This window comes from Fundulus heteroclitus, chromosome 20, assembly GCF_011125445.2.
Source record: "Fundulus heteroclitus isolate FHET01 chromosome 20, MU-UCD_Fhet_4.1, whole genome shotgun sequence".
In the NCBI taxonomy this organism is placed as follows: domain Eukaryota; kingdom Metazoa; phylum Chordata; class Actinopteri; order Cyprinodontiformes; family Fundulidae; genus Fundulus; species Fundulus heteroclitus.
The window spans coordinates 2,307,536-2,331,523 of NC_046380.1; the positions used below are offsets into that span (position 1 = coordinate 2,307,536).

General features: G+C 42.0%; 2 protein-coding genes across 2 annotated transcripts in view; one reads left to right on the forward strand and one right to left on the reverse strand.

Moving 5' to 3' along the window:
• nol8 (nucleolar protein 8) overlaps positions 1-10,569 on the forward strand; it is a 36,058-nt gene extending 25,489 nt beyond the window's left edge. Inside the window, exons 7-18 of the mRNA XM_036151767.1 lie at positions 683-930; positions 2,133-3,160; positions 4,868-5,038; positions 5,124-5,249; positions 5,473-5,569; positions 6,824-6,959; positions 7,042-7,122; positions 7,403-7,701; positions 7,771-7,912; positions 9,496-9,563; positions 9,702-9,784; positions 10,199-10,569. Coding sequence (XP_036007660.1) covers positions 683-930; positions 2,133-3,160; positions 4,868-5,038; positions 5,124-5,249; positions 5,473-5,569; positions 6,824-6,959; positions 7,042-7,122; positions 7,403-7,701; positions 7,771-7,912; positions 9,496-9,563; positions 9,702-9,784; positions 10,199-10,258 — 2,539 coding nt within the window. The 3' untranslated portion in view covers positions 10,259-10,569. The remainder of the gene's footprint in view (positions 1-682; positions 931-2,132; positions 3,161-4,867; positions 5,039-5,123; positions 5,250-5,472; positions 5,570-6,823; positions 6,960-7,041; positions 7,123-7,402; positions 7,702-7,770; positions 7,913-9,495; positions 9,564-9,701; positions 9,785-10,198) is intronic.
• LOC118567221 (nuclear factor 7, brain-like) overlaps positions 1-23,988 on the reverse strand; it is a 511,141-nt gene that overhangs the window by 206,689 nt on the left and 280,464 nt on the right. The gene's annotated exons all lie outside the window — the stretch shown is intronic.

The following is a 23,988-nucleotide window of genomic DNA, read 5'->3' on the forward strand; positions in this document are numbered from 1 at the left end:
TGTCTGATTGTAGATAAAATGTCCTCTTTCTGAAACGCTGTGTTAGCTTTACAGCAGATGTAATGGGACCCACACCTTCCAGAAAGAAGGAAGGTGTGGGTCCACGTCATTCTATATAGTCACGTGGGTCCCTGGCAGGTCACAAGTGACTTTGTCGTCATTAGTACTCGACCTGCGCATGCGCAAGAACAATCATTCAGTGCTTGAAGCACCGCCTGTGGTGGTCAGTAGGGATGAAATAGAACCGTAACTTGCCTCCGATATTCTCTCACTGCTTAGCTAGCTGCTACGTTATAAGACACTTCATGTTGATAAAATCAAAATAAAAGCACTTCATGTCCTTTCATTGGTTGAGGAGTCCATGAAATCAGTCCATGGGCCACAGATGGCCCTCAGACTGGACTCTGTATCCCTTTAGCCTATAGAGACTCCTCTCTCTGGATTCTCCCAATACAGTGAATTGTTCTGGAAGAAAACTACAATAATAGCTTAATGTGTAAAGAGATAGATAGATAGATAGATAGATAGATAGATAGATAGATAGATAGATGGATATCTTTGTCATTTTGTATGCACAAAGTGCGCACAGAACGAAATTTCGTTTGCATACAAACAGAGTAACTGAAACATGTGGAGCAGATTTATGATCCATGTTTATTACTTTGTCTTCTTCTTCTGTTAGATCGAAGCAGAACTCTGACAGAAACACTGACGTCAATCCGCTCACCAACGGTTTTGACCTGCTAACCAATCACAGAGCAGCTCCAAGGAAGGGGAGGTGGTTTTCTGACAGCGACATCGACTCAGACGAGGAAATCCACAGGCTGGTGGCCGCCCAGCAGAGCTCCCATGATGCACAGCAGCAGGAGGTAGAGGACGATAACCTGGAGGTGGTGGGACTCGACTACTTGGTGAAATCAGGACCCAAAGGTAACAGAAAGGATTTAAAACAAGATGTTTAATGTGCAGAACATCAATAAATCATCCAGAATATCAGGAAGAATCTGAAGGAGCAGTTCTGATCTCTGATCACTGAGAAAGCTCTATGTGAAGAACCCTCATCCATCACCAGCTGATAGAACCTACAAGTGTATCTTTTAATAATCACATTTTTTACATTCCCTTCAATTTTATAGTAAATAAGACCACATCTATCCAATGACTTTTACTCAAATGCAGACTTTTTCATTGAAATATTATTCATTAAAATGGCAAAATACAGGCATCGTTTTTTAAAGACTGACCCAAAATCTTTTTTTTTTTTTTTTTTTTTTTTTTTTTTTTTTTGCGGCTCTAGTGGCACGCGTTTTATTGACAGTGAGCTGACAGGAAGAGGGGGGAAGACAGGCGGCAAAGCGCCGCGGGTCGGAGTCTGTTTTGATTGCTGATTTTCTTTCAATTGAGCCCCAAAAAGTCAGCAAACTGTACGGCCATCATTTAATGAGGCAAATGTGAGCAACCCATTTTCAGTTTTAGCTTTACAATAATTAACACAACCACTGTCTACAGAAAATCTGACGAATTTGTTAGTTAAAATACTGCATGCCCATATTTTGTGGAGCAGGTCAAAATAAAATTTTAAATTACAAAATAATGTCTGGGTAATTTTAGTTTGTTTAGTTTGTAATTTTTGGCCCTCCAGTACTTTTCACTTGACAATTTTGGCCCACGAGGAGAAGAGTTTGGACACCTCTGGACTAGATGGATCAGATGTTCTCCAGATGTTTGTTGGAAAAGGAGCATCCAGTCTGCTGTCAGCGACCAGTTCCTGTAGCCAGGATCTCTGGTAGGAGGTTGGATCATAGTATGGGCTTGGATCAGTACACTTGGCACAAGGCTTAGTAATGCAGAAAAGTCCAGCAGAGCTTTTAACATGGAGGCCAGTAAGAGAAGCGGACCAGAACTAAGATACATCATCATACACCTGTCCTGTGAAAATAAAAGCATTTCACAGCAGCAACAAACCATTGAATAAACGGCTGTTCTCAGGGAAAGGCATTGGTTATGTGTTGTTCTGATTTTAACCACTAACTGTCATTATTACTTATAGCTCCATTAAAGTGCAACATTAAAAACAGCAAATGATAAATAATGAACCTCCAATATGATCTGTTTCCTCCATGTGATTCCAGGAGATGAGGAAGACTATGACTCTGCTGGAACAGATGAACTGTTTGAATCCAGGAGAAATCCACCTGCCCCCCCACAGGAGAAACCTTCATCAGCAACAACCAATCAGTGTTCAGCTGAAAGCAGAGACAAGAAGAGACAAAGGAAGAGAAAAGATCCATCTGGAGAAGTTTCCTCCAGTCGACCTTCATCCTCCATGCAGAAAGAGAAGCCAGCTGCAGTCCAGCCAGATTCACACAGAGATGACCATGAAGAGGAGGGAAACTCATCTGACTCGTCCTCAGATTTTGATTTCCCCGCCCTGTTTTCTCCTAACGCCAGCCATCTGAGGATCTCCTTGGCTGATTTACAGAAGCTGGCCGAGTCCAGAGTTCCCAGCATCTTCAGAACCGGACCGAAGCTGGAGTCCAGGCCCCCGGAAAGACCTAAATCCAAGGAGCCCATCACGCCCGATGAGATCCTCGCCTCCATCCTGGGAGAGGACAGCAGCAGCGAGGACGAAGAGCAGCAGAAGAGGAGCAAAACAGAAGAAGTACCGTCAACGTCGCTGCAGGTCTCAGAAGGAACCAAACCTCAGATGGAAGCTTCACTGACAGACAGGAGTCAGAGGAGGAGGAGGGAGAATGAGCAGAAGCTGATTTCTGAATCTCTACATGAGGCTACAGACAGTCAGAGACAGAAACCTGGAGGAACACAAACATCAGACTCTTCCTCTGGGAGTGAAGAAGAGGAGGAGGAAGAGGAGGGGGAACTATCTGCAGCTGAGGATCAGCCTTCATCCAGCAGCAGCTCAGAGGAAGAAGAGCAGGAGCCTGGAGCGGCTGCTCGTCCAGCTCCTGCTCCATGCAGCGAGTCCTCCTCCAGCCAGGAGGAGGAGGAAGAGGAGGCTCCTCCCCGGGTGGTGTTAGCAGCTGAGGAGGAAGAGGAGCTGCAGAGGAAGGCCAACATGAGGAGGCTGGCTGCTCTCCAACAGAGACAGAAGGAGGCTGAGGAGCATCAGAGGCTCATCCAGGGAGCTCTGGCCAACCTGGTGGGTGTTCCTGCTTTTCTGACTGGGATCAAAGAACTGGGATCTGGTTCTGGTTCTGGTGTCAGATCGGTTCTAGATGGTCGGGATTAAAGATTGTTTTATAGAACAAACCTCTCTGATTCCAGACCTTAAAGTCAGCCTGATTGAAAAACCAAACATTTTACTTAAAAATATGGGAGATTCTGTCCTTCTGTCCTAAAACGTCTGTTTGAAGCTTTAAAGTAATCATTTCTAGCTTTATTAAAGTTTTACTGGAAGTAACTTTGGCTTTTTAGGGTCTGAGCTACAGAAGATGATGTTTCCATGTTAGAGGAACCTCTGAGGAACCAGAGCAGGAACATTGGGAAATGCAGCTTTTTACCTGCGGTCTATGATGTGTTGCTAAGCAACGGCGTCGCCTCTCAGCTGACCTGCTCATGACGTCTCTACCGTGTTGTGACCCACTCTGCTTTGCTGCGTTGATTTAATTCAGACCCATGGAGGGTTTTCTAGCATCAGTGCCCTGCTTGAGTTCATGCAAATCAATAGGATTTAACTCTGGACTTTGACTAGGCCACTCCATAATCTCACTTTGAACCTATCAGAGATGGTCTGACTGCCGGGCTTTAGATCATTCTGCTGCAGAACCCAACTGAGCTTCAGCTGAAGGTCACAAACGAATGGCTGGTCATTCTCCTTCAGGATATTCTGCTAGAGGGCAGAACCTGTTGTTCCATTAATTAAAGGACATCATCCAGAACATTTAGCAGCTAAACAGCCCAAAGCATCACACCACCTCCACCATGTCTGATTGTAGATAGGATGTCCTCTTTCTGAATCGCTGTGTTAGCTTTACAGCAGATGTAATGGGACCCACACCTTCCAGAAAGATCCACTTCTGTTTCAACTGTCCACAGAAGAAGTCTGGAGATCATGATGTTTTTGGGTCAGCAGTGGTTCTGGTCTTGGTACCCCCCCCCCCCCCCCCCCCCATTAGAGGCCATTTATGCCCCAATCTGTCCCTCCTATGTCTGAATCATGACCTCTGACCTTAGCTGAGGCAGTGAGGCCTGCAGGGCTCCAGATGTTCTAGGTTCTTCTGGGACCTCCTGGAGGAGTCATTGATGAGCTCTTGGAGTAATTTTGGTGGGTCGGCTTCTCCTGGAAAGGTTCTCCATGGTTCCTGGTGTTCTCCATGTATGGATCATGGTTCTCTCTGTGGTTCTATGGACTCACAAAGCCTCAGAAATGACTTTGTAACCTTTTGCAGACTGATGGAGGTCAGAGACTTTGTTTCTCATCTTTTATTGAATTTCTTTAGATAGAGGCGTGATGTTCGGTTCTTTAGGTCTTTTAGCCTACTTCGTGCTGTCAGGCAGGTTCTATTTAAGGGATATCTTGGTTTTGCAGTAATCAGGCTTGGTTGTGGCCACTGAAATGTAGTTAAATCACATTTAATTCATGTAGGACCAGGTTGGTTTGGACAGATTTTCCTTTTAACAAATTAAATCATCGTTTTAAACCTTTTTCTTGTGTTTACTTTATTACTTTATTTTTCTCAGATATTAACATTTGTTTTATTATCTGAACTTAAACGTGAGACAGAAAAAACAGAAGAAGTCTGTAATCAGCATTGTCTCCTTGGATGAACGGTTAAAGACCTTCAGAACAGTGAACTTTGAGGTTTTTATTCTCCGTTTGTCTGCTTTGTTTCCTGGTTTCCATCAGGACGCTCCGCCTTCAGCCTCAGGGAAACACATCGTCTTCGGTTCGGATGATGAGGAAGAAAAGCCGGAGCTGGTTTCAGAGGTCAAAAAGTCAGCGACGCCTCTCTTCCAGGACAGCCAATCAGAGGATGAAGCCACAGCTGATGGAGCAGCAGCAGCCAATCAGAGAGTGGTGAGTGATGATCTGAGAGAGTTTATTTTAGTGTTTTCAGTTTCTCCTCCTCATAGAGCAGCGGTTCTCCTCTGCCTGTTTTCAGGAGCGTCTGAAGCCGTCGGGTCCGCAGCTGTTTGCTGACAGCGAAGATGATGAGGAAGGTGATGAAGAGGAGGATGGCGGCAGATTTGACATCAGGCCGGAGTTTGAAGGTCGAGCTGGACAGAAGGTCTGAGCGCTCAGCTTGAGATTATTAACAGTTGTGCTGCACATCAGAGACTTCATGATTGATTAGGAACCACAGAGAACCTGCTGCAGTTTGATCCAAAGCCTCATTCGGGTCCAGTTGAGGTTCTGGTAAAGTCCAGGTTCTGGGTCTGCAGACCAGTCTACTGTGGGAAATGATCCATGAATTATTTATTGTCAAACCAAAGTGTTTGTTTCTCCTCCAGCTGATGGCGCTACAGTCTCGCTTTGGGACGGATGAGCGGTTCCGGATGGACTCCCGGTTCCTGGGGGAGGAGGAGGAGGATGAAGAGGAGCAGACAGGTAAGTTTGGATAAAGGTAAAGTCAGGAGGAAGATGGAGGCGGGATGTTTGGGTTCACACTGAACCAGAGCTGGTTTGGTTCAGATTTAATCAGATCATTTTATGTTCTTTTCTGACCTCTGAGCATCGTTGCTTCATGATGTCTGTTGCTGGTCCGTTACAGTAGAACATCTGGGCTTCAAGTTCTGCTTTATTCCATCTGATTGCTTCTTTTTTCTGAAATCTACTTTATTTTCATGCAGCTGAAGTCACAATAAAGCAGCTCCCAGCCTGAGAGTCTGGAGATTTTTTTTCTTTTTGCTCCTAAAAAGCAGAAAAATTCCAAATTTGACTGAAAACACAGTTTGATGCTGGATTCTGCTTCAGAACGTCCTCTAGAAACTCTTCACTCATAAAGACAAAACCATTCGGCAAAATTTAACATGTCTGGCGGCTAAATGTCCTGAAGTTTATCCTCAAGGTTCCCCAGTATGTTCCTCATCTCTAACGGATCAGAACCGACTCCATGTCAGGAGCAGCACAGGCGGCGCCTGCAGGAACATGACACATGCTAAACTATTAAAGGTTCAGTTTAAAGAGAGGTTTGGATTAGATCCACACACACATGTCGCTGTAACAGCCTGACCACACACAGCAGACACCTAAAGGTATCATGGAAAAATGATTATCAAGAAGCAAAATACTCTCTCAATACAGAGACCGGTTTTTATTGAAGGGAAACAGCATTGAAGGTGCAATTTTCCCCAAAATGCACCCCTAGTAAAACTGTGTGTTTTTATAGGGAACAGATGTACACAAACAGGAGGAGCCTCTGTGATGAACAAACAGCCTCATGTGACATAACAACTCCATCTTGACTCCTGACCTTTAACCTCTCCTACATCCTGTGAAGGACCCAGCTCTCCTCTCCGACTCTAAATTACCGTCATAACCCTTTGACACATTTTGACACACATGGAGATAATAAAGTTCTAAGAATGCTTTACGACAATGTAAATACACACTGAGAAACTGAACTCTGGTTAACCTTACATCTCTGCAAACACAGACTGTACACTATACCTGCTGTTCTGTTAAAGGTGACAACATGTTTTGCACACTGTTTAAATTTGGAAGCAGACAAGAAATGTTTCTATTTGCGAAGGTCCAAACAAAGTTTCTGTCAGGTCATTCTCCAGAAATCACACAACTCAGCTGCTTTTTGCAGTTCTCTTTGCACCAACATAAAACTCATTTTAACTGTTTGTTGTTCAGAAGCCCAGGAGAGTCTGATGGAGGACGATGAGGCTCTGGAGGAGGAGAAGAAGAAGAATATGTCCATCCTGCAGAGCGTCCTCGGAAGCAGCCAGCAGACCAGCAGCAAGACAGCCGGCAAAGCCAAGAAGTTCAGGTGGGGCTCAGAGTCTGAATTACAGGTTCCTCTGAGCTAAAACGTTAACTTTGTAAAAACTAAAATCTGATTCTGTGTGCAGAGACGTTTCTGCGTTGCATTACGACCCGAGCAAAGAGGAACACGCTGCATTTGAGACCAAAACTGAAACCACGAAGGAGAGGTACAGAAACCGCCTCTAGCTGCAGTTTAAACACATTCATACACGTCTGAGTTTAATTAATGTTCATAGTGAAACTGGCCACTTCCTGCTCACTTTAATCTGTCTGGAGCTCGTTGGTTTTCACCTGAAACACAAAGTTTAGCTCAGAAAATCGTCAAATCAGCAGATCTTCCCTTTAAAGAAACAGGATTCAGACAAAAAGGTTTATCTGCTGCAGCCAGAGAGGTCCAGTCAGACGTTTCCCAGCAGGCTCCTGAAGTATCACTGGTTCTGTTCGCAGTAAGGCGGCCCGCAGGAAGAAGAGGGAAGAGGCTCAGAAGCTTCCTGAAGTCTCCAAAGAGATTTATTTCGAGGTGTCCGGAGACCTGAAGGCCGTATTCGGACAGACAAACGACGGCTCTGCTGAGGGAGAGGAGGAGAAAAACTGGGATCAGGTGGAGGAAGAAGAGGGAGGAGGAGAGGAAGAACAGCTGCTGTCCTCCTTCCTGTCAGCCGATCCCAGCACCAAGTCAGAGGATTCCACTGGATTCACATTTTCCTTCTTTGGAGACGAACCAGAGGCTGGAAGCGGAGAGACGAGTGAGTCTCATCAGATCCGTTCGTCAGACTGATGCATATTTCTGTTAATCTCATGAATCTCTCCAACAGCCGAGTACAAAGCTGAGAAGATCCAGGCTCCCAAGGTCTCCTGGCACCAAGACCCACGTTTCCATGACAGCAGCTCTGAGGAGGAGGAGGAGGAGGAGGAGGAAGAGGAGCAAAGAAGCAGCACTGAAGCTAAAAACACAGAGTGAGGATAAAAACCTGAGATCATGAAAACTCAGGTTTATTATTTTATCCAATAATCAGATCCAAACCAAAATGTGATGAAATCTCTACAGAGGAAACAAGAAGGTCTGACTTTCATTAACTAAATGTCCTACATGAAGATAAAGTCAAACCAGTTTCCTCCTGGTAGCGAAATTAAACAATATTAAATATTTATTTTTTATTTATTTTTTTATTTTAATAAATGGTGAAACTTATTAGAGCTGCGCTGATTAGGCTTTGATTGGCTGATCCTGGTTTTATTTCTAATCTAAGGATTATAACTCGTTCTAACCGATTTAATTCAAACGTAAATGTAACAAACATTGATCACAAGATGCTGAGATGGAGGTAAATCTACATGAAAATGCACTAATTACTAGATTACCTTTGTTTGCAAGCAGAGAAGGGCAGTGATTGTGTTGTTTACAGCAGTAGAAGTCAAAGTTTTTGCATCATGGACCAAAATCATCAAGTTATAAGTAATTGGGGGCCATAATTTATTTTTTTAATTAAAACAGAAAAAAATATTGTGAGTTCTTTACTTTTTATTGTTTTACCTGCCAAAGTTATTGAGTCTAAAAGGAAAAATTGGTCGGTTTTGATCATTAGCCAAATGACTAGTAGTGCCTGATGAGTCCTGACAGCCAAAGGTGTAAAGTAATTAAGTACAAATACTTAAGTAGAAATTTTGGTTCTCTATACTTTACTGGAGTAAATATTTTTAGCATACTTTTTACTTTATACTCCTGACATTTTGAAAATAGTCTCATTACTTGTATTTTATTTCAGCCTGTTTTTGTTTTTTGTTTGTCAACAAAAATCAAAGTAATATTCAGATAAATGGCGCCACCTGAGCAGAGAGATTTAGATTGTGGTTGGAGGCAGAATTGCACCAATTTGTTTGCCAAACACCCCAAAATAAAATTAAGAAAAACAAAGTGTAGAAGAAAAACAATGCATTTCTATGATTATTTGTTGTTTTCCTTTTTTTCCAATTTTAACCGCTAGGATTAATCCTTCATTTTGACGACAGCTCTGCTGACAGCCAGTCAGTGGATGAGCTGCAGGTGTTACCCATGCTCACCACTGGGGGCAGCAGAGAGTCCCTCTGCAGAGTATGATGGAAACAAGCCATCTCCTCCTGATGGAGGTCTGCATTGATGCTTTGCTGTTGCCTCTGTGCTCAGTTGGGACCCATCAGTTTCTGTCTCTTCATCACGCTTTGCTGAGGGAGTTCTGAGGGAGTTCAGTCAGCTGAATTCATCACGTCTTCTGACCTTAACAGGCTGCAGTTACAGTTAAAAACATTCTTTTGCCCAATAAATGGATGTTTCAGGTTATTTTTCAGTAGGTTGGAGGTTTTGAAGCAGACCAGGATCTGATCACTGGGTCTCTGACGGGTCTTTAGACGCAGGCTTCCTTGATAGATCAAAACATTTATTCTCTTTAATCACTTTAGTCTTTCTGTAATAACTTTGCTTCTCTCTGGAGGTTCTGGAGAAAGTGAAAAAAATCAGTTTCATTTGAGAAAGAATCTATTCTGTATGTTTTTATCTCTCACAGAGAGGAGACTCCTTCAAAGCCGGATTTCTTCTTCTTCTTCTTCTCATCTGATGACCACAGACTGAAAGGTGGGAGCTTTTAGAGGAAACAGTCTTCTGGGCTAGATAGTGACTAACTAGCCCATAAGAAATCTTTTTCTTATTCTGTTAATTGATTCCTGTAGTTTCTGTGGTGTTTGACCCTAGCTCTCTGTTTGTGTCCTTCAGAGGGACCCAGGTTGTTCTGTCGGACGTCCCAGCTGGAGGATCAGAGGGGGCAGTGGGAGGAGAGGAGGAACACGCTCAGACAGGTTTATATCAGTTCACATCAGCTCCACCAGGGATTATTTGAACTCAGTGTGGTTCCTACAGCAGACTGAAGATGCTGCATTTAAAGCCGACTTTGTTGCCCTCTAGTGGCAGAGTAAATATCTACACTGTCTGGTTGGAGCTGCAGCTCCTCAAATCAGACAAGCTGCAGAAAGATCTCCACCAATATCTGCACACGTTGGATCTGAAATGATAAAAAGCAGGAACCTGTAAACACTGAAAAGGAGCTCAGCTTGTTTTCCTCTAACATCTCTGAATTTCTGCTGAATTTCTTATTCACAGAATGTTTCAGCCTGGATGTTCCTCAACTCTGATGGTTCCTCTGCAGATAACAGAACTTATTCCTGTCAGATGAGGCAGACTAAAAAATAAACTGATCTTATATGTTTCTTCAGGAGTACCGCAAGAAGCATAAAGATGCCAGGAGGAAGCTGAAGACCTCCCAGAAGAGCTGAGGATTATGGGAAGTGAAGTCTGTATGTTCCAGTGGACTCTCAACACGGAGATGATTTCTTCTCCTGTGATGTTCTGCTCCAGCAGGAGTGAATTTAGCTCTGAAGAGTTGGGATTTTCTTAGTAGCTGCTGAGCTCTGGGCTGCAGCCAATCAGCTACAGATGAATTAAACTAGAATAAAACACAACTAAAGTAATAAAGTGTTTCAGAATAAAACACAGAAATAATAAAACATGATGTCCTTATACTTTTTTTACAATGTCCATCCTTTAAGAAAGTAATAAACTTCAAAGTTTTGACTTGTTTACTCCTTATCGTCTCCAGTTTATTTCTAGCTGCAGTAGGAATAATTAAAGGGTTTGTGTTTCATAAAAAAAATCAAAATTATTTCCTTTGTTTATATATGCAAAATCTTTAAGTTTGTTGTAAAAAAATAAGGCAGCCACATCTAAAAGATTAAATTTTCTCTATGAATCAACATTTAGCTTGAATTAATGAAACCTCAAAGATTTATAATAAAACTTGGTGAAAAAACCTAGAAGGTCATGTGGGAATAGAAAACGATAATTATTTACTGGCTGCCTAAATAATCAGACATGCTGTCTTCTTTGATCCTACGTCAGTTGGAAGCAGAAATTTAGATTTTCTAGGGGGTTTTCTGAACATATCAAAGTTTCACTTTTGGTCACATAGAAATCTGTTTACTGTTGGAAAATGCAGAAAAACAATCTGATTTCATTACAAGGACGTATCTTTAACAAGTTATTTAGTTTGATGTTTGTTTCAAATTTTTCTTTACCTTTATTACACATTTAATGACTCCAGCAGATTTGTGCACTGGCAGCTTTATGTCTGATAGTTTCATCAATGCTTTTATTTTGAAAGGTCCCCCAGATCCTCTGCCTCTGCAGAGTTTGATGCTGAACTCAGCTGCAGTCTCTAACCTCTCCATCAGGACCACAGGAAGGTTGGGAGGGAAATTCAAAGTATTTTTTATGGTTGTAATTTAATAACTAACTCTGATCTTTAAAAATATAATTCTATATATGAACTATTTTTAAGGACAGAAATGTTTCATTGTTTGTAGTTTCAGATGGTGATGCTTTTTGCTCTCCCTGCAGATGCATCTCTCTAAATCAGAGATCAAAATGGTTATCTTTACCTATTTAAAGGGGAGGCTCACATTGAATGAATTTGAAAACCCCTGGTTTAGATCCATAAATGTGGACCTACTGTACAGTACGTCCATGTGCTGTACAGTATCTGTTTTCAGAACAGGGTTTGCTTTTGCATCAATGCGATGTGGCATGGAGGAGATCAGCCTGTGGTTCTGCTGAATGTTCAGAAAGCCCAGATTGCGTTGATAACGGCCTTCAGATCATCTGCATTGTTGGTTCTGGTGTCTCTCATCTCCCTCTGGACAGTACTCTATAGATTCTCTACAGGGTTCTGGTCAGGCCAGTTTGATGGCGTGTGGGTCCACAGAGGAGCCCAAAAAATGGGAGTTTGAGAAAAAGACCAATGGTGCTGACCATGGTGCTGAAATAGCCTATCGGTAGTTGTGGTGCTGGATTATCAGCGGTTGGCTGTTTAATGGTAAAGCCATGACGCTGACCATGGTGCTGAAAAGGCGCAATTTGTGCTGCACAACTCATGGGGCGATGGTGGCACAGAGGTTAGGGAGTTCGTCCTGCAATTGGTGGGTTGCTGGTTCGATCCCCCGCTCTTGGGCAAGACACTTCACCCGCATTGCCTGCTGGCGGTGGCCAGTGTCTGGCACCCTTGCCTCTGTCAGCATGCCGCAGGGCAGCTGTAGCTACTAACATAGCTCACCACTGTCAGGCTGTGAATGGGTGAACTAAACTGTAGTGTGAAGTGCTTTGGAGACTAGTTAAAGCGCTATACAAGTACAAGTCATTTACCATCATAAAGTATTTCTGATTCTAATCCACATGCTTTCTATTTTGCCTTTCTGTCTGTTTCTTAATCATTAATGCTACTAATTGATCAGCTGTGTCATACAGGCTGCTACTGCTCAGTGTCTAATGTTTTACAGCCTTGATAGATTTGACTGTTTCTGGACGTACCTTAAATATTCTGAATATTCTGCAGCAGACAGTGTTCCTCTTTTTTTCTGTACCCATCTCATTATTCATTCTGAATTCTTTAAAATAAAACAAAGACAATAAAATGCATAATACTTTTGAATAAAACAAGTGAAGACACGCAATTTGGAAATCAGTTGTGTTAGTACTTTTCTCCACCACATAAACTTTATTGTCATTAAACTGCACACTCACAATGTACATTTGATACAAATGTGTGGGAAGACTCCGACTTTAAAAACAGAAGACAAAAGAGAAACATTACAAATATAAGCATTTTGTCAGTAATGTAGTGGCGATCAAAAAATTACATATGTAAAGAAGTTATGTGTACACAGGAGCTAATCTACAGAAAATTCATCTTGTGTATATTGTATGTATTTGGAGGTTTTAATTTGATTAAATACAGGACAACATGTAACGTAGTATTTTCGGTTATTTTTCAATGAACGGTCACTAGAACAACCCTTTATCTATGTGCTGGGATACATAAATTAGTGAGAACATTATTAGATAAAATAATAAAAGATGATTTTTTTTTATTTTACTTCCTACTTTCCCTTTTCTTCTCCATTATAAATATCAGAGGGTATTAATTTAATTTTAGAAGCCAATGTTTCACATTATTTTCTCATACATGCAACAAATCCAATTAGAGTGCATTAATCTCTTTTTTATAGAACATTTTCGAAAGCATTTTGGTGAGACAGTTTAATAAAAAATAATTAGAATTGAGCTCAATCACCAACAAGCTTTTAAAGATGTTCCATCTACTTAATTGTTTTTAGACAACCCAGAAATGTTTATAATAAATTGATAAATTCCAGAACCTTGTGCTCCATAAACACAACTAGTTATTCTATTTTCAGATTTTCCATCTATTTATATTTTATAAATAGAAATGCCACTAAAGGGCAAACACAATTGTCATGGTACCAACAATTTCTCGATCAAAAGTCTTCACTAAAAGGGTCACGCCTCTTACCTCTGCATGTTGCAGCCACTAATAATCATCCTGGAGTGCAAACACTGTTAAAAACTCTGAAATTTCTTTTTAAAATGTTCAAAATATTTAGTAGGATAAAGCTACATTGGGAGTCTTTTAATTAAAATGATTACAGAACTCTTTCAGTTAAAAATTAAGCTCTTCTTCTGTTTGGTATCCCCAAGTTATGGTATATTTCTGGGGAAAATGGGTAACTGGATTAATCTATTATTTTCTAACTCATAAGGTTTGTGTTGTTAAACATAAAAATAACTTGGATATTCAACCATTTTTGACATAATTTTCTCTACACATCTATTGCCTCACTTAACAAGCTAACACATGTTGTCACTCAGCCTTTAAATTTCTTCACAGACTTTGACAACAATGACTATTTTATTCAGGTAACCCATCTATAGTATTTACTTTTTCACCTGTTTCAGACATCACCGTTTTTTTTATATTTAGATTTGATGTCGTTTTTGTCAGGGTTCAGTTTTGGTCTGGCCTTTTGCCCTGTTATTTTTCATTTCCTCCTCCTCTCACTCAGCTCACCCTCCACTCCCTCAACAGTCACACCTGTTAAGCACCAATTAGTCAGAACTCACTCCACCTGCCAGCCTCCCTACAAAACCCTCCCTCAGTCTTCTCTTCCCCACCGGTTTGTCATCAGTCTCCACTCACTCCACGTCTGTCAGCCTAGCTTGCTTTCTGTTTAGCTGCTAGATTTCCTGCTACCTCTGTGCTTCAAGTAAGGCCTCTGCTGACTGTTGGATTTCCTGCCACTCCTGTGCTCCAAGTTTGCTCTCTGCTCTGTTGCTGGACTGCCTGCTACCCTTGTGCTCCAAGTTTGCTCGCTGCTTCGTTGCCAGGATCTCCTGCTGCCCCTGTACTCCAGCAGCCCTGCATCTCAAGAACTTTCTCCAGTCCTCTAGCTCCAGCACCTATCCTCAACCTCCTGCTCCTGCTCAGTCGAGACCCTGTTTTTGTCACTCCACTTCTTATCCTCTCTTCAATAAAAGTCTTATATAACTCAGTGTGTGGTTGAGTTCGGGTTCATCAGACAAATCGTGACAGTTTTAATGACCAGATTGTTCTTCTGTTCAGCAGAACCATTCACTTTAATATATACTTTAAAACCAGGCCCATATTCACAAAGAATCCTCAGACTAAAAGTAGCTCTTAGTGACTGCATTTTAGGAAAAATATCAGAATTTCCAGAATTCTAAGATTTTTCTTAATATTTTAAGAAAATTTTAAGGTGAGAAGGGTTATTCACAAAGCATCTTAGGCCTTCAGAGAGTTCCTAAAGTGCACAATGTCAGGAGAAGCGAGGAGGATTTTTAACGAACCTAGGAATGTCTGAAGCATGAAGATGGAGGAAACAGAGAGAGCTGACTGGCTGATCCACCACCTAAACAGTGGAGGAAATGAGCACATCAACAGAAATTATGATGACCTGCCATCAGAATCAGAATCAGACATACTTTAATAATCCCAGGGGGAAATTGTTGTTTCAGTACAATCGCCATAACATAACAAACAAACAAACATTTCAGGGGGAGACGATTTACTGAGGCCATGCTGCCAAGGAACCGCCTTACACGGTGGCCACAGGGCGCTGCCATTACTCTGTGAAAAGATAGAGGCCACAGAAAAAAGGGAAGGTAAGAGGGTAAAAGACATAACTCAAACTTTATCCTATAACAGGATACAGTTTGAGATATCAAAAAACCTCTTGCACAGAAAGCACAAATAAGACGAAACATATAGCAGAAGGATATCATTGTAGATTTGTCGTGTGTAAGTTCATCAGTATTCGTGAGCATCAGTTATGTGTGTCTGTACGGGTGAAGTGTTCATATTTCCGTGTACACTCTCCAGGGGCCATTTTCCTTGATGTTATCCGCCGGCCAACAGTTCAGAAAAGCATCCACAGGTGTCCGTGGGTAAGGAGGGAGTGGGGGAGAGTTCTGAGCAGTAACAATCCAGGGGTTACATTGATGAGGGAAGGCAAAATCCAAATACTTTATTTGTTATGAGGCAAGCTGCTCTGACTTTCCTGTCAGCTTTAAGTTTTTGCTGGCTCCAAATAGCGAATCCAGTATTTTAAATTGTTGGGCTTTTCCGCGTTACACTTCCAGAATTTTATCCCATCTGCCTTTGAGTTCAACCACCAAAGCCAGTCTGCGTTCCAGCACAGCCAGCTTTCGGCTCTGCTCCTGCATCCCACTTCCTGAAACATTCACAAAAAAATCAGTGCAAATGTGAGAACACCATTTATACATTGACCAGAGGTGTCAAGTAACAAAGTACAAATACTTCGTTACTGTACTTAAGTACACTTTTTAGGTATCTATACTTTACTCCATTACTTATTTTTCCTTCTACTTCTTACTTCTACTCATTACATTTTCACACAAGTATCTGTACTTTCTATTCCTTACATTTTTAAAACAAATGTTACTCATTACTCTTGGCTTCAGTTTAAAATTTATAAATATTTATTTCACGTAATGTGCGCCATCCAATTCAGATCGTTGGCGCCATCCACACCTAGTGAGAACTAGTGTAATTGGATGAGTCATATAACACAAATACTCATTGGTTAGCTATATAACTATTCTCTCTCTCTCTCTCTCTCTCTCTCTCTCTCTCTCTCTCTCTCTCTCTCTCTCTCTCTCTCTCTCTCTCTCTCCACAAACTACATAGAATGTTTTTGCACCAAAGGGTATAGTTTACCTTAGGTATTTTATGGTATGTTCTGGCACTTCTGCAAGCTTGAACCTCTGTTTGGAATTGAATTCCAATAAAGTTTGAGAGAGAACATGCACCTTGAGTGACTTTGTCTTTGACTAATGGGTTAATGATTATGTTGTGTCTTGGGCCACATGTAGAACTAATCAGTGTTTAAATTAAGCCTTCAATTCATATAGTGGCATTTTTTAAAGGTTACTTTATACTTTTATACTTTAAGTAGTTTTTGGAGCACATACTTTTTCACTTTTACTTGAGTAAAGAGGTCAAGTTGATACTTCAACTTTTACCAGAGTGTTTTTAAACTGCAGTATCTATACTTCTACTTAAGTAACAAATGTGTGTACTTTTGACACCACTGACATTGACAGATGCATGCCCACATCAACATGCCCACCACCCAAGTGTCGACACAGTGTTCACCTCTCATATGAAACCTTTAGGCTCTTACAGTATCCTTGTTAATTGGCGAGCAAACTCGCCTGGCCTTAGCCCCATAGAAAATCTAAGAGGTATCATGAAGAGGATGATGCGATATGCCAGACCTAACAATACAGAAGAACTGAAAGCCACTTTTAAAGCAGCTTGGGCTCTCATTACACCTGAGCAGTACCGCAGACTGATCGACCCCATGCCACGCCGCATTGCTGTAGTCATTCAGGGAAAAGGAGCCCCAAATTAGTATTTAGTGCTGTACATGTTCATACTTTTCATGCTCATACTTTTCAATTGGCAAACATTTCTGGAAATCGTTTTTTTTTTTTTTTTTGTACTGCTCTTAAGTAATCGAATTTTCTGAGATACTGAAATTGAGGTTTTCTTTAGTTGTCAGTTATAATCATGATTAAAGGAAATAAACACTTGAAAGATATCAGTCTGTGTGTAATGAATGAAAATAATATACAGGTTTCACGTTCTGAATGGAATTACTGAAAAAAATCAACTTTATTATGATATTCTGATTTTATGGCCAGCAACCACAGTTTTTTTTTGCTGGATTGGAGACATTTTGGTCAACATTTTTTTCTGGATCAGATCCAAATTCCCCACTGCTAGGTGAAAACATCATCAGTAAGTTGTTCTATATTGAATATTTGTGATGACATAGGCTAAGCTTGACATAGTTGCTGGGTGTCCTAAGTGGTGTTTTTGTTGCTGTCTGTGTTGTTGTTGTTGTGGCCCGCCAAGTCTGCTTGGTTATTGCATCAACAACAGGCCACACATGTTGCTTGCATGTGTAACTTCATTATGCAGGCTATATGACTGTGTGGCATCCATTCACTGAATGTCATTGACATATTTTTCACTGTTTCCCACCCTGTTGGTTTAGTGTCCTTTACTTTGTATCCTTTACTTCACCCAGGTTTGACCAAATCTTTGGCTGAATGCGTGGTGCTGACCATGGTGCTGAAATTGCGCAAATTGTGCTGCACAGTTCATCATAATCCACAGTGTCTCAATTGTGCCTTTCTGTCTATGTTTTCAATCATTAATGCTACTAACTGTTCACCTGTGTCATGCAGGCTGTCACTGCTCAGTTTCTAATGTTGGATTTACTTTGTTTTATGTAATATCCGTTGGGTTCCGCCGTTTTGTGACCTCCTGTTTGCTCCCTGCTATATTGGTCCTGTGTATTTGTCATGTCTGGGGTTAGGTTGTGGTCGGACCCAAACTCAGAGAGACCAAGGATGGGAGGGGTCATGAGTGAATTTAATGAAGAAAGTCCAAAATACTTACACAACACTGCAGAACACAGGAGCCAAACCAAAACGTAAACCTGGGGTGTGACACGAGGAAGCGATGAGGCAAGATGACATGCAGCAGCAGTGGGTAGCAGTACTTAAAGCAGTCAAAACAGTTGACGCAGGAGAAAGCATTTGAAATAGGTGAAACAGTAGTAACCAGCAGCGAGTGGAGGAAAGAGAGGAGCGTATATACTGGGAGGAAAAGAGATGGAACAAAGGCAGGGGTAGATAGGTTAATTGGTCACAGGTGTGGAGAAGGACCTGGGAGAGAAACTGAGGAGAGAGAGAACTAGTGGCAACAGGGGTGCGAGAGAACAACAAAGGAAAGCAAGCAGAATGTAACTAATGTAATGTGACTTTTGACTAATATTTTTTAAATTTTGCTTTAAGAGTTGAATTCATTATACTATTTAATAATAATTTTATCATTGTTTAACTTACAAAATGTAGCTAAGTAACATCCATCACTTACTTTGTATTTTTTCTCTTCAGTTTAATCCAGGCTCAGTAACGTTCTTTGGTTGCAACAGACATTTATTGTAGACAATATATCTTTACATGCCTCAAAGGGCCCAAAACATGGCGGCAGAACTAAGAAGGAGAAACACAAACCTAAATTAGCTCACAGAAAATACAGAAGAATTACACAATAAGCACACAACAGAGCAAATAAATAATACTTCTACAAGGCAATTTTATTTATAAAGCACCTTTTAGTAATAACACAATTCAAAGTGCTGTAAATGAACAAAACAAAAAAAACAAACCGAGGAAAGAAAGCATTACAGAGACAGGAAAAATTTCCAGTGGCAAGCACACTGCATTGGAAAATCCGGTCGGATACAGTATTACACAAGTTGGACTACAGTACTTAGCATTAACAGTTAAAGGCAACTCTAAACAGATGGGGTTTTAACTTTGATTAAAAGGAACTCAGGGTTCCCATAATTTTACAGTCCTCTGGGAGTTTGTTCCAGATCAGTGGAGCATAAAAACTAAATGCTGCTTCTCCTTGTCTGGTTCTGGTTCTGGTTCTGCAGAGCAGGCTGGAGCCAGAAGACCTGAGTGGTCTGGAGGGTTGATGCCCTGATAACAAGTCTGTGATGTATTTAGGTGCTAAGCCATTCAGGGATTTATAGACTAACAGAAGGATTTTAAAGTTTATTCTCTGAGATCCAGGGAGCCATGGAAGGACTTCAGAACCGGGTCCATGTTCTCTACGTTCTTAGTCTTAGTCAGGACGTGGGTGAAAACACCGTTGCAGCGATCAGTTCTACTAAAGATAAACATGGATTAGTTTTTCCAGGTCCTGCTGAAACATTAGTCCTTTAATCCTGGAAATGTTCTTCAGGTGGTAGTGCAGAGATTAGGAAATATCTGTGCAGAATTTGGGAAAACATCTGAGGTCTGTGTGTCCTTGGCAGTGAGGTGAAGGGTGCAATAGTCCAGAACATGACCAGGACATGACACCCTGTGTTTTCCAAACAGAGGTCAACTGCTAAGACAAAGTTATCTGTTTTTCAACATTTGTGGAACTGTTCCCAGAAATAAGACCATGTCTGCCAAAAATGGCTGGAAGCACATGGACGCCGCTGGGTCGCGGCGCACACCAATGGATACACACAGATTCTTATTGTAATGCACACACATCTGAGGGCTGTAAAAAAGGCATGTCCAGTATATGTAATCAGAACTCATTGCTCACACCCGTGTGTGTGTGTGTGAAGTTGAAATAAAAGGTGTTCTCCGTTGGCAAGCAGAGAAACTTCATCTCCCTGAATCTTCTTTCTTTCTTTCTTTCTTTCTTTCTTTCTTTCTTTCTTTCTTTCTTTCTTTCTTTCTTTTTTAATGTTCAATAGTTAAATAATCTCCCACAGTAGAAGGTCCACTTTGTAATTGTTTTTAGGTGGCGGTTCAGGTCTGAGTCCATCACTACTCCCAGATTTCATGCCTGATCAGTGGTTCCTAGCAGAAGCAGCTGGAGCTGTGAGCTAACTCTGGATCTCTCCTCTATTGGTCCAAAAATAATTACTTCGGTTTTGTTTTTATTCAGTTGAAGAACAATATGGCACATCCAGGCATTGATTTCTTCTATTTCCTCAGAGCCTGAACTGGTTCATAGTCACCTGGTGACATGGTGATGTAGAGCTGTGTGTCGTCTGCATAGTTATGGTAGCTTTTAGGTAGTTTTTAGCTGAAGCGACTAAAGCTGTGTGCTAACTTTTAAATATTATTACTTCCGTTTTGTTTTTATTCAACTGAAGAAAATTTTGGCACATCCACGTATTGATTTCTTCTAAACATTTACTTAGTGCCTGAGCTGTGTGTCGTCTGCATAGTTATGGTAGCTGATGTTGTTGTTTTTTTATTATCTGAGCTAGAGGAGCACGTAGATAGAACAGGAGGAACTCAGGATGGACCCTTGGGGAACCCCACATGGGATTTTTGTCATCTCTGATGTAAAGTTACCTACTGACACAAAAAGTCCTTTAAGTAGGATTTAAACAAGTTGAGAGCTGTACCAGAGAGGCCGACCCAGTTTTCCAGGCGTTCTAACACAATGGAGTGATCGACAGTATCAATGCTGCACTGAGGTCCAATAGTACCAGCACGGTGGTTCTTCCACAGTCTGTATTTATATGGATGTCATTAAACACCTTGATAAGGGCGGTCTCTGTACTGTGGTGAGGAAACCTGACTGGAAAACATCAAAGCGGTTGGTCGTTGTTAAGAAGGTGTTTAATTGTTGAAACTCAGCTTTTTCAATAATCTACTGATAAATGAGGTTTGAGATGGGCCTGTAGTTCTGGAGTAGTAGTTTGTCTAAATTGTTCTTTTTCAGCAGTGGTTTGATAATTGCTGTTTTTAGGGACTGTGGGAAAACACCTGACAGAAGGGACGTGTTTATTATCTGAGTCAGATCAGACGCTATGACAGGCAGAACTTTATTAAAGAAAGCTGTTGGTAGAACATCAAGACAGCAGGAGGAGGAACTTAGCTGCTGAATGATTTCCTCTAAGCTTTTGTAGTTTATTTGGCTGAATAGGGACAATTTGTCAAGATAAGTCCTAGTTGAAGACATCTTTGGTTCTGATATTGATAAGGATGTTCTCAGTAAAGAAGTTAGCAAATTCATTGCAGGTTCTGGTGGAGTGGAGTTCAGAAGCCACATTCACAGGAGGATTTGTTAACCTGTCGACTGTGGTAAATAATGCACGAGCATTATTAATGTTTTTTTTGATGATCTCAGAAAAGAAAGATTCTCTTGTATTTTTCTGTTGTAAGTTCCGTCCGTCCGTCCGTCCGTCTTCTTCCGCTTATCCGGGGTCGGGTCGCGGGGGTAGCAGCTTCAGTAGGGAGGCCCAGACGTCCCTCTCCCCAGCCACTTGGGCCAGCTCCTCAGGAGGAATCCCAAGGCGTTCCCAGGCCAGCCGGGAGACATAGTCCCTCCAGCGTGTCCTGGGTCTTCCCCTGGGCCTCCTCCCGGTGGGACGTGCCCGGAACACCTCTCCAGGGAGGCGTCCAGGAGGCATCCTGACCAGATGCCCGAGCCACCTCAACTGGCTCCTCTGGACGTGGAGGAGCAGCGGCTCTACTCTGAGTCCTCCCCGGATGACTGAGCTCCTCACCCTATCTCTAAGGGAGAGCCCAGACACACTACGGAGAAAACTCATTTCAGCCCCTTGTATCCGGGATCTCGTTCTTTCGGTCACGACCCAAAGCTCGTGATCATAGATGAGGGTAGGAACGTAGATCAACTGGTAAATCGAGAGCTTGGCCTTTTGGCTCAGCTCTCTCTTCACCACAACGGATCGGTACAGCGCCCACTTCACAGCAGACGCTACACCAATCCGCCTGTCGATCTCCCGCTCCATCTTCCCCTCATTTGTGAACAAGACCCCAAGATACTTGAACTCCTCCACTAGGGGCAGGACATCCTCCCCAACCCGGAGAAGGCACTCTACCCTTTTCCGGTTCAAGACCATGGTCTCGGATTTGGAAGCACTGATCCTCATCCCGGCCGCTTCGCACTCGGCTGCGAACCGCTCCAGTGAGAGCTGTAGATCACGCCCTGATGAAGCCAATAGGACCATGTCATCCGCGAATAGCAGAGACGCAATCCTAAGGCCACCAAAACGGATCCCCTCAACACCTTGGCTGCGCCTAGAAATTCTGTCCATAAAAGTTATGAACAGAATCGGTGACAAAGGGCAGCCTTGGCGGAGTCCAACTCTCACCGGAAACGAGTCCGACTTACTGCCGGCAATGCGGACCAGACTCTGACACCGGTCGTACAGAGACCTGACAGCCCTTATTAAAGGGCCCGGTACTCCATACTCCCGGAGTACCCCCCACAGGATCCCTCGGGGGACACGGTCGAATGCCTTCTCCAGATCCACAAAGCACATGTAGACTGGTTGGGCAAACTCCCATGCCCCCTCCAGAATCCTGCTGAGGGTATAGAGCTGGTCCAGTGTTCCACGGCCAGGACGAAAACCACACTGCTCTTCCTGAATCTGAGATTCGACTATCGGGTGGCTGTTGTAAGTTATATCTGTAAATTCTCTCTTTATAGATGTCATAGTGAACCTGGAGTCTAGGCTTTCTCTACCTCTGTTCAGCTTTTTGGTACTCCCTTTTCTTACTTCTAACTGCTGGAGTACTTCTCCACAGAGATCTTTTCGTCCAAGAAACAGCCTTCACTTTAAGAAAGGCAGTCAATGATATCTGCCTTGCTCACCAACTCACTGCCATATCGTCGCATCAAGTCACTTGTGCTCTGCTGCCTTGATACACTCAGTTCTTGTGTGCTCAGCCTGCATCTGGTCAAGTCTGGTTCTATTTTCAACTCCTGGTCTGTCAGTATTCATCATTTATAATTACTTCTTTAAACATACTCTGTGTTGGTTAATTTCGGGTTCACTGTACTGCCAGCTCATGTTTACATTTAGAGTCGTTCAACCCTCCTTCATACATGAAACACCACCACAGATTGATTTAAAGGACAGTCAGAGGCTCCAACTCCAGTTTTGGTGTTTTTTCCTGAAAAGGCCTGTCTGCCCAAACTGGAGACTAAACAGTTACAATAGTGACTGTTGTCAATATGTATTAGGAAACACCACCAGGGGGCACTTTCTACATTCTTCTGTTGTAATAATCCTCACTGAGTGAGCTCATGCCATGCTGCTTCAAGAAGAGACAACTACGTGATTCTGTGGTGCCAATGTCTACACATTCTATGTTGCTTTGGATGTTTGAAAAAGTATAAATTTAGGACTGTATATCGTGGCCAAATCATGGAGGGTTTATTCATGCCATTGTTAGCCCAAGGCTGGATTTTTGTATCACCCCGTAAACTGCAATCAGTAAATCCATCCTCAACAAGCTTCAACTGGTACAAAATGCAGCTTCCTGGTTTCTCTCCAATTCTCCCAAAAGCGCCTACATCACCCCCATTTTGACATCTCTCGCCTGTTCTTTATATACATTTCGTTTCTATATCTTTTTTAAATCTTTTAATCATTATAAGTCAATGCTTTTTCACTTTTATTCCCACTTGTTTTATTACTCCAGACATTTAAAGCACTTAGAGCACCGTCTGGATTGTTAAATAGTGCTATATAAGCCTGGATTGGTGGATATTTTTAAAATGCTGCTGGATTTTTGGATTGATTAAAATCTTTAGTCTGCTTTAGAGACACGCTGATCAGGTCTCTACCAGCTGATACCAATTTTCAGTTTTCTGAGTTCAAATCTGTACATTCAGAGTTTCTATCAGAGACGATGGCACGTCAAAACTCACCTGTATAAACTTTGTTGACTATATCCTGTTAAATTGATCATTTATCATAAAAATCTACTGCAGACTCCTTGTAAAGATGGTGTTTTGGAGACCAAAGGAAAAGGAAAAAATTTAACAGAAAAGTAAATGTTCCCAACCTTTTAAGAGATTCATTTACAAACCAAAAACAGACATCAATTGAAGTTCATGTCATTTCAATGCCTGTTTTCAGCGGTCAATAGGTGAGAGGTGGAGTCCACCCTGGACCGATCACCAGTCCATCACAGAACCACACAGGAAAAACAGCCCTGCACACACTCACACCTAAACACAGTTTAGAGAGACCAAATATCCAAA